At 39.2% G+C, this 10,370-nt stretch overlaps 1 protein-coding gene across 3 annotated transcripts; it reads right to left on the reverse strand.

The window, feature by feature from the left end:
- Window positions 1-162: 162 nt before the first annotated feature.
- On the reverse strand, window positions 163-10,051 carry LOC108888911 (microtubule-associated protein RP/EB family member 3). 3 transcript variants are annotated; one of them, XM_018685133.2, is made up of 9 exons: window positions 9,928-10,051; window positions 6,695-6,762; window positions 5,636-5,760; window positions 5,373-5,518; window positions 5,102-5,261; window positions 4,969-5,010; window positions 3,490-3,626; window positions 2,857-3,009; window positions 163-1,784 (listed from the first exon to the last, which is right to left on the reverse strand). In XM_018685133.2, exons 3-9 carry the CDS (start codon window positions 5,754-5,756, stop codon window positions 1,716-1,718), a joined length of 828 nt encoding a protein of 275 aa, XP_018540649.1. In that variant the 5' UTR covers window positions 5,757-5,760; window positions 6,695-6,762; window positions 9,928-10,051; the 3' UTR covers window positions 163-1,715. The 3 variants fall into 3 exon arrangements, with proteins under 3 accessions (XP_018540649.1, XP_018540648.1, XP_018540650.1); XM_018685132.2 differs by having other exon boundaries at window positions 5,636-5,763; XM_018685134.2 differs by lacking the exon at window positions 4,969-5,010 and having other exon boundaries at window positions 5,636-5,763; window positions 9,928-10,050.
- Window positions 10,052-10,370: the final 319 nt, after the last annotated feature.

Raw genomic sequence — 10,370 nt, forward strand, 5'->3', positions numbered from 1 at the left:
TACAAGTACAAATGCTTCTTGGCAACATGATGGTAAGTTGGTAAGTGTGTGTGGGTCGGTGCCTAACACTGATTTGCCTGGGGAATAAAAATGAGATAAAACAGCTCCTGATAAATGAGAAATACAGCAGGAACATGGCAGATATCACACACGACAATAAGGTTTGTTACTTTTCTTGAACCTCAGAGCTTTATTTCATTCCAGCAGTAAGTCCAAATGATGCAGGTTTATCACATGGCTGCCATGGAAGCAAACGGTGAGAGAGGGTTTGATGTTTTGTTCTCTCAGACTGGTCAAACTAATGTCGATCACACTCAGCCCGAACTGTCAGTCACAATATAACACACCCGTAGCTCCTTGGCAGTAACTGTGGTGTTTTACTGCTATGCAACAAAACTCAATTAAATACGGCAACAGAAGAGTAATGATAGCAGCTAAAATGTTTAACTCAATTAACACAGTCAAACATTAGTATTTAGTAGTGTCTGTCTGTAGTCTTACTTGTTTTTTTGTTTGTTTGTTTTTTAACATTTGTTCATTCATAGAATTCAAAGCCTGACATTTGTCTGATAAATAACTTCTACACTGACGCCTCTAACTCAGTCATTGAGGAATTCAATGCAAATAAAAAAAAACCTCTTTAAAACAAATCTACAAAATATAAAATTGCATCTTCCTGTATCTTCCCGGCAGCATCCAAGTCACTGCATGTTGGCATTTTGGATCATTTCAGTCAGTTTGTTTAGCTACATTTAGTGCAAGACCTTCAATTTCCCCCCCAAAATCCAAAACCACATTTTTTTCAGAAACTGTATAGAGCAGATTAAAAAAAGATAAATAAATAAAAACATAAATACATCATGCTGTCTCATAAACAAGCTGTCAGAACAGTTTCATGAGCAAACCCTCTCTGGTGGGACAACTCGATGAGTAAGAACATTTCCTGTGATGTTTTTCTTTGCCTTGGGATGATGACTTCTTTTTTGTTTTTTCTTTTATGCATGTGAGCAGTTCAAAGTCTGTGATATGTCTGCGGGCTAAATATACGTTCACATGTGTCATCACATATGCAAGTGCAGGCCTCTCTCTCCGAAGGGGCTTATCATCATTTATAATCTCTCTGTGTGAAATTTCCAGCCAAAAAATATCCAAAAACTGGTCACATTGTGTGGAAAACATTGTGTGGTTTCATATAAACTCTCCAGAGAACCCTGATGAATGTGTGTGTGTCTATGTGTCGTCACCAATCAGGAGTGCATGGTGAGAGAAAGTGACCTGCCCCCTTTAGACACAGATTGATAGCACTGTTGGCTCCAGGCTGTCAGTGCTGGATCCCTGTAATCTCATTGCTATTAACCTTAAACCTTTGACAAGACTAGCGAGGCTAAACTAGCCCTGTAGTGCAGCTGCCCCCACTGGAAACAAGTTAGAGTATGTCGAGAAAGCCAAGCCAGGCTGCTGGGCCCTAGTCCAGGCAGGTCTGGGTTAAGTGTCCTTTGCTAGTAAGAGTCTGGGAAGCTAGGCTGTACAACAAAGTCGTCATGGATATGGACAGCCACAGACAACATGGGAGAAGTAAGGGGAGATTGTAAAAAGTAAAATAAGAGGGGGAAAAAAGAGAGAGGGGGTAGATGAGGATAATGATCAGGTAGGTTACAGGGTGAGAGGAGGGAGGGGTACAAACTGATGGTGATGGAGAGAAGAGGAGGAGGAGCTCAGAACTCGTCCTGGTCTCCCCGTGCTCCTTCATCGATTTCGTCATCCTCTGGTGGCGCAAACCCCTCCTGCAGAAGAAAACTCAGGTCAGTATACGGCAGGATGGTTTGTTTATTAATAACAACTTCTCTTTGTCAGTGCAGCTTTCTTGTGTGATCTTGTCGTCATTCTGGGACTGACAAGCAGCGATTCAAGCTCTGTCTACCTGGTCTCTCTGTACCTCAGTGAGATGCTGTACGTTGCCTTGAAAGCTGACTTAACACCAGACCAGATTTATTTAAGTCGCTGCATGTTTTAACTGCAGGTGCATCATACACATATTCTGCAGAATACTGTGATGGATGAAGGAGAAATAAAAAAAAACGCAGCATTTGCTTAACAAAACCAGCTTTAGAAAATCAAAGTGGTGAATGAAAACCTCTCACAGTCTGAACATGTATGGTTTATTTTGGTTACAGCTGGTTTTCTGCTGCAGCCTGATTTCTCAAACTTTAAACGCAGCATAACATATTTGTCTTTCCTACTTGTGCATTTCTATTTCCATATTGTTATTTAGAATGTTTTCTGTTAAGAGACCACAGACGTAAATGAGCATTCTTACTACAATCCGGCATGTTTACAGTTTGTATTTCATACTGATTATTAACACATTAACACACATTGTTCCTATCAAATAAACCAATAAAATAAAAATAAAATAAAATGATATGTAAATGAGAAATACAGTTTGTAAGCTACGTATACAGCTGACCAGGTTTATACTTTTTACATTTAAGCATGTGCATGAGAGAGAAGTCAGACAAAGAAAATAATGCTGTGAGAGCAGGGACATGGGATGTAAGGATAGATAGTTACACCCTTATATTAAAAATAGCATAATTCAAATTCAGATTGAAACCTGTATTGAATCAGAGCAGTCTGTCAACGTCTAAAAGTCAGTTTCCTCTGCTCAGCATTTGACTATGCAAACTTCACACACATTGAAGCTGTGAGGAAAAACAATGAGCTCCCACTAGAGTCCGTCCTCTTATTGTGGCATCAACCTTCTGACACAAAGAAAAAATAATTATGAAGCACAAACCTTAACTTACACTCTCACTTCTGTTGTAGTTCTGTTGTTTGTCTGTTGAGTTTATTTACCTCTGTAGCGTACAGTACGTCCATGATTTTGCTGAGGATCGGGTTGTTTTCATTTTCGTGTTCCTGGCAGATCAGCTCGATGTCTCTCAGCTTCCCAAAGTAGAAGTCCCGCTCCTTCTCCAGTCCGTCTACAGTCAGCTTCAGATCCAGCAGCTGAGGAAGAGGTGATCAAAAGGAAGGTCAGACGACAGGGGAGATAAAAATACAGCAACAAACAGATACACAGCAGATAATCAATATGAATAGAAAAACAGTTTGAATAGTTATGAACAATAATCAAAACAACAGCAGGTCAAAAAACAGACAAAAAACAAACATCCAAATACATTCAAAGCTTCTTATTTGTTAATGAGCTGTTTAATTAACTGTCTTTAAACTGTACAACACTAACAGTGTGAGAATATGTTGAGTCAGACTGCAAATCTCTGCAGCCTGTTTCCATCATGGCACAGACCCGGCACAGTGAAATTGCAGTGATTATTTTGATATGACAAAGCAGTATTCATCCAGCCTGAACACTGGATGTTGGTATTCTCAACATGACACTGCCTTTGCCAAAAAGGATTCTCTGTATAAAACGAGTGCCATGGTTCAAATTTGAAACGTCTAAATGTCTGGACAGAGCAGTGGTACCTGCTGGTTCAGCTCTATGAGCTCGGCATCGCCTCCATTACGGGTCACAGGAGCAGACCTGCGGGCTGCTGCTACGTTGATCTGCCTCTGCGGGGTGGGGACGCTCTTCGGTGCCGTGGGAGACGTTCTCATGGGGCCTGAGAGACAGAAATACACACATGTATTTATATGTCTACGCTTGTTTACATCCTCCTATCTCTAACACTGGATGTGGTGTTAGTCTGTGTGAGATGATATATTCACCTCATTTTAATCAATGCAGCTTCTTACACTGACTGTGTAAATGCTCAGATTTTACTGTTTTCACATGGGTGTAAATGTGACCTGAAGCATAGCTCCTTTTCTCCTGTGTTTGTACATGATTGCTGTGAGTTCTAACACAGTACTGCAGCTGAACAGATGCTCACAGGGGACTTTCACAGACAATGTAGACAAAACCTTATAACTTCGACTGCTAAACTGTCCTCTGATATTAACCTTATCACTCAACAAGCTCATTCACGAGATGGGGATTTGTAAAAATGTCCTCAAAAAACACTACTTCTATCTCACAAAGATAGGAGAATCAAAACAAAGACACACACATGCACACACTCACAGATTCACCCTTTTAGGATTTTATTACCTTAAAGAAGAATACCATTGTTTTGATAGCAATATAAAATAAATTCACTTCACATCAATGAGTGTATAGTTTAATGTTTTAGATTTTTGTCTTGCCTGTAACCATAAATCCTGATCATAACGCACATGTGTTTATTCTCCCCTATGTATTTCTGTCCTACTGATAACATGCAGCAACTCCAACTGTTGTTTGGCTGAATTAAATCAATAACAATAATAACAGTCAACATTGATCTATTTAAAGCAGGATGTCCTGTGTTAGAAGCCACAGTCTGTTGATGATACAGAAACTACAGACGATGCAGTCAAAGCCCACAACATGTGAAAATGTAACTCAGAGTATGAATGTTGGTAAAACCCGCTTGTTAAGTCTAACGTCACAATCAATAGAAATACTATTTCTGGATCCAACTTTGCAGAGGCTCTCTTATTTTCAAGATGCTCCAGCACTGTGTCCTGTGTCGTTTGAACAGATCTGAGTCCATAAAACGGTTTAGTTTTCATTCTACTGCTTTCCTTGTGATGAGAAAGAGAAGATGAAATGGTTGCAGCTGATAAGTTTGATGCTAGTGGGTCCTAACAGGCCAGCTAACATTAGCTAATGTTAGCTTAACCATCTCTCTTTCTCGTCACAAGGAAAGCAGTAGAATGACAACTGAGGTTTTTAGGACTGAGATCTGTTCAAACAGCATCAGACACAGCACTGCAGCATATTGAAAACAGGAGAGCCTCTGTGAAGTAGGATCCAGAAACGGTATTTTTCGTCGGCGGTGACGTCAGACTTGACAATCGGTCACTCTGCGAGCACAGACAGACACTGACACTCACACACATGCTCGATGGAGGGGGTGTTACCTGAGCGAGAGGGTCTTTTAGGTTTGTGATGAGTGGGTTCACCTGGGTTAGAGGTGGTGCATGAGGAGGTGAGAGCGATGAAATGAAGCCTATGAGTTCACATACAGCTGACTGCGTCGTGCATGTACTGTACCTGGGTTTGGCGGAGGCGGCGTTCCCTCCTGGCCCTGCCGTGACAGTAGAGGGTCGTATTCTTTCCCGTCGTAGTTGGCATCAAAAAACTTCTTGAACCACTGGAGGAACTCAAAGTTGTCCTGGAACTTGCCCTTCACCAACCTCTCCACCGGGATGATCTGAGAGATAAAGACAGAGATGATAATTACTACCATGGGGACAGAGGGACAAACTCAAGGAAATTATTTATTTTATCTAATTTAACTGTGTGTGTGTGTGTGTGTTCTCACCTTGTCCACATTCATTCTCTTGAACGCAGCCTGTAAGACCTTGAAATTGTGGATGTATTCATGTTCCAGTTTGGCGTTGAACTTAACTTTCTTCAACAATATGCAGCCTGGAAACAACATGTCCATGAACTGGCAGTAAGCACTACCTGGGGAAAAAATCACATCACAAATCATCACAAAAACATATTTACTTTTAGAGCTAAATACAGTTTCATATATTTGAAATTAATTATAACATTAAAAAATATTTAAAGAGTGTTTACCTGAACAGAGCTGCTCGATCTTTGTGTAGGTGAGCTGTAGAGAGTCGTTGACCCATGCCAACATGTCATGACGACTCAGGTTCTCTATGGTCATAGAGGTGGAGTAGACATTCACCGCCATCCTCCTGCTTCACAGACACACACACAAATATTATAAGCTACAGCTGAATTATTGATTTCTGAAGGCTGATAACCTTTAGTTGTGCTGATATCTGTATCTTCTCTTAAGGTATGCAACTATAGCTGATTTCACACCTGCAGTACAGCCCTGAACGCCTCTGGAAAGAGCAGTATGTCTGAATCAGCTGAAGTGGACATTAAGTGGACTTTACCCTGCTAGCTCCAGCTAGTACAGAGTCTGAGTAATGCCAGACTGAGCCAATGTGTGAATAAAGCCGGTCACTGTCCGGAGAATTCACAGCGAGCGAGTGGGCGTGTTGATGACATTTCTATCCTGCCTCCTGCACGCTCTACCCAGGCACCACCCCTCGTCCAAACCAGATGAAGTATTTCCATTAGATGAAAACACATCTGATACAGACTGTTGTGTGCTACATGTGTGAAAGGGCAACTACAGGAAATGTCCAGAGAATCAGGTGTGTTCATATGAGAAACCAGCTTATGTGTGTAAACTTCAGAGGCATAGAAACAAGTGTAAAATGACATAAATTAGAATAATGTGAATACAAGATGCAGCTTTTGTCCATCTGAAGGTGAGGAAATGTACAAACAAATGTATCAGTGGGAGGCAGTACATTACCAAAGCTGTGGTTATCATATGATACAGATTATTTCAATTAATATTTTTTTTCTGAAAAAGAAACAGTAACAAAGTTATTAAATGTGACATGGAAATAAGTTATTTTTAGAAAATAAACCTCTGATTCCAATAAATCTTTTGAAGATAGAAATACTGTACATTCTTCATTAACCAGAATTATCATATTTAAATTATAAAATAACAATAACCAGTTAATCTGCTGCCTTTATCACAGTAATGGCCACCTGATTTACTGCTAAAAATATAAAAACAAAAACACACACTCAGACTTTACTCACCTGAGCTGGGTGTGTGTTTGGTGTGAACTGTTTGAACCGGGTTGTGCTGGACCACCTTAGAGAAAGACCTGGAGACAGAAACCAGGTGGTATATCAGTCTTAAATCTGAAAATCTGACTTTTTCTCACAGGTAACAGGTGTGTGTCCTCGTACGTCTCGTTCAAACATAACTTCCTCGTTACCTGTGTTTCAGTTTAAAGGTCAGAGCGGTTTAGCGTCTAGAGCACCTCCACAGGTTTACAACATTAGATACAGATAAACTAGCAGCCAGTCACTAGTTCACTCACTAGGCCACTAATCTCTGCCTCAGTTAATCCTTTTAGATCCGAGGTGCGACTCGCTGTAACCCGTCATAGTTCACAAAGATCACCAGCAGGCGTGTCTGCAAGACAATTCATCACAGCAACAGGCTGAGATAAGGAAAAATATAACAATATCGAGGCATTTCCTGTGAACAGACTGCCTCCAAAATAAACACCATACAGGATGTTCTGCTGAACAATCACTTCCTGGCTCCACAGAGGCTTCACTGTCCACCAGGCAAATGCTGCTAATTTGGTTGTCAGTGGTGAATCTGCCAGTTATACCAGTCTATCTGTGGGTATGTACACAGTGTCCAGTGAGAACTGATACGAAGCAAACTGCACACACATTAGTACAAACAAGTGAAGATATGTGGAAGACAAATCAACCTTTAACCTATAACTACTGCCTTAAGTCACCTTTTTATTCATTACTTACCAGAAAACGCTTAATAACTGTCAATTAAACAATAAGATTATTGACAGAAAAGTTATTTTTCATGCAGAAATGACAAAAAATGTGCTGGTTTCAGGAGGATTCCTGCTTTAGTTTCTCCTATATAATAGTAAAATTAATTTTAAAACGATTAAGTGACAGTAGATTAATGAATAATGTAAATAATTATCAGGTGCAGCCTTTGTTTTAGGAACTATTCTGTGTAACCAAACAGCACCTGCTCAGATTTGTTTACATTGTACAACAAAATGATCCATATTCATATCATAATAGTTTTGATAAATTCATTGTATCTACAGGCCTCAAGGACGGTGTCAGTATTTATAATAAGATTCATGATTCGACCTGAATGTAGGAGTGTAACCCAAAACCAGGACTTTCCCAGCTGACAGACCCTCTCTCTATTTTTATTCTGATTTCCAGAACATTCCCACATCCCATCTTCGACACACCACAGCAGTTGTTTCTGCTTCTCACTCGTCCACGACCTCTTTAATCACAGTACAAGTCTATAATAATAATAATATATATATCATAAAACCCTTCTCTTTCTTCACAAGTGAATTAAATTAATATTTATTTTAAAAGCTGTGAATAATTTTAACTGTTAAATCAGGTTTTAAATGGTCCGAGCTTAATGGATGGACACTAACACGCTTTTAACAATACATCATTCTATAGTTTAGGAAACTCATACCTGCTTGTGCATGTTAACTGGACCAGGTTAATTCTCTTTTAAAGCATGTGACAGTTAGCTTAGCCTGTTTATCTATTTTATATCATATAATTACATTATTACTACAGATTCATTCATATTTAAGCAGCATTTAACTACTGTAGCTATCTGAGGTGGAGTTAATGATTAACTGATTTATATTGGGCAGTAAGTGATGATTGTTTTTCATTGTGGTTTAATGTGTTTACTGTTTCTTTGATCACCACATTTATTGTTTGGTTTGTAAAAGAAAAGAAAGAAACTCATCATCACAGTGATAAAATGGCAAATGTCTAAATTTCAAAATAATTCAGTTTGCTGTAATAAAATGGAATCACAAAATATTTTGAGTGTCCTTTACAAACAGCTGATATGGTGTTTTCTTTTTGTAATTTTCCATAAATACCTTAGAATAGCTTAGCCTATACCTAGCTTAGAATCTACAGGTTTTAAATATGAACATAGAGATTTAGTAGCATAGTTAGTTTCCCCCTTGCACAGATTTATGTACATTTGTGTCTATATCTAAATTATTTGAGCATATATATATATATATATATATATATATATATATATATGCATTATAAATCTAAATGCATACAGTGTAATACAAAGCAATGTAACATACAATACAATAGATGCACCTTTTTTGTAGTTTACTGATTACTTGTATTATACCTTGCACTTTGGATTTTTTGCATGAAAAATGAATCAGTTTCAGACACTGCTGCTGATCTATTTGATTATTTGACTAACTGCCTGAGCTCAAATTTTGTTTACTGCTGGGTAATTTAATCATCATCAGTGTTTATTCAGGGAAAACTGTCTGAGCTTTAAGCTCTTTTAAAGCAATGCCCTAAGATCACATTCACACAGGCTAAAAGGGATGTATAATATATAATAACAACCACATTACTAATAAAAATAAGATGATTAAAAAGTCAAATAATTAGTAGGTAATAATGAAAGACCGCAATAAAAACAGTTAAATCATATTTTTAAAGTTCGTTGTGTGTTTTCCTTTGTAAAAATCTAATTTGTAAAGTAACTATGGATAAATGTAATGGAGTAAAAAGTACAATATTTCCCCCTGAGATGTGGTGACGTATCATGATAGGGCAAAATTTAAGCACAAGTACTTTAAATGTGTACTTAAGTACAGCTTTAATATAAAACACTCCGAGTAGGGCAGATAAAACATAATAATGTTATAAGGTCTGACGGTTTGTTCTGTGCGTGTGTAAATAACATTATAACACATATAAGCTCCTGTGGTGTTTATCAGTTTATGACCAAACTTTACAGCCCGGTGGCGGTGGTCGGCTCCTCCGGTCGCTCGGTGTTGTGACAGTTGACGTTGGAGCCGTGTTATAGTGCGACAGACTCCGCTGCTGCCGTGTGACTGAACCGTACTTACGCTGCTAGCTCCCTGCTAACCGCCGACGCTGGCTGTCGAGCTAAAGCCGGCGTTTGGTTTGTTTAATGTTGAATTTAAAGGCCTTTCCAGTCAATTTAATGCAGCCACGGCGGTTTAGCGAAGGGAAAATAAAAATAACTGCAAGTGGAAACCGAGACTTTTTTTGTGAGGCTAACGTTACCCCCCTCTGGAGGCCTTTTCGGTAATACACACGCATGTTACCAGTGAAACTACGGGATGATTCAACTATTTATCTGACGCGTAAATGAAATTAGCCGTTATTAATCTGATTTAAAGCGTAAACAGGTGCGTTTTAAGTTAAGTTGAGTTGATTTTACTCACTGGAGTGGCTCTCTCAGCCGTCCCGTTGTCTCTGGTGATGAGCAGCTTTCCGTTGCTATTGCCCCGACTGTTGCCTCAGCGAGTTGCCGCGAGACTGCTCACACCTAAGCCACCGGCAGTGCGCATGCGCGAAACAGTTGCAGAGTTTCCCCATTGTTTTTAGTGAAACTTGTGTCTCTGTCGAGCGGCCATGATGGAGACAGTGTCCGACAGTGCGACTGCGGCCCATGCTTGGGGATTAACCTGACCGGTGGTGCCGCTTATCTCCTCAGTTTCAGTTTTACACTCACTTAAAATTTAAAGTTCACACAAAATTTGTCACATTATCGAGATTCTAATCTTATTAGACCATGTAATTACAATACATCTAACGCCTTTTATTATTTATTATGTTTTTGTCCGTGTATTTGTTTATTTGTCGGCAGGATTACACAAAGCCTTAC

The sequence above is a fragment of the Lates calcarifer genome, linkage group LG7_1 (assembly GCF_001640805.2).
Source record: "Lates calcarifer isolate ASB-BC8 linkage group LG7_1, TLL_Latcal_v3, whole genome shotgun sequence".
Lineage (NCBI taxonomy): Eukaryota > Metazoa > Chordata > Actinopteri > Centropomidae > Lates > Lates calcarifer.

What these genes read in the sequence shown, in the direction of transcription:
- LOC108888911 (XM_018685133.2), bottom strand. Translation starts at nt 5,756, where the DNA reads ATGGCGGTGAATGTCTACTCCACCTCTATGACCATAGAGAACCTGAGT. An exon ending in GCCGCCTCCGCCAAACCCAG is followed by an intron (nt 5,011 to 5,101) that starts GTACAGTACATG and finishes CCTCTAACCCAG; the next exon opens with GTGAACCCACTCATCACAAA. An exon ending in TCATAGAGCTGAACCAGCAG is followed by an intron (nt 3,010 to 3,489) that starts GTACCACTGCTC and finishes CCTCTTCCTCAG; the next exon opens with CTGCTGGATCTGAAGCTGAC.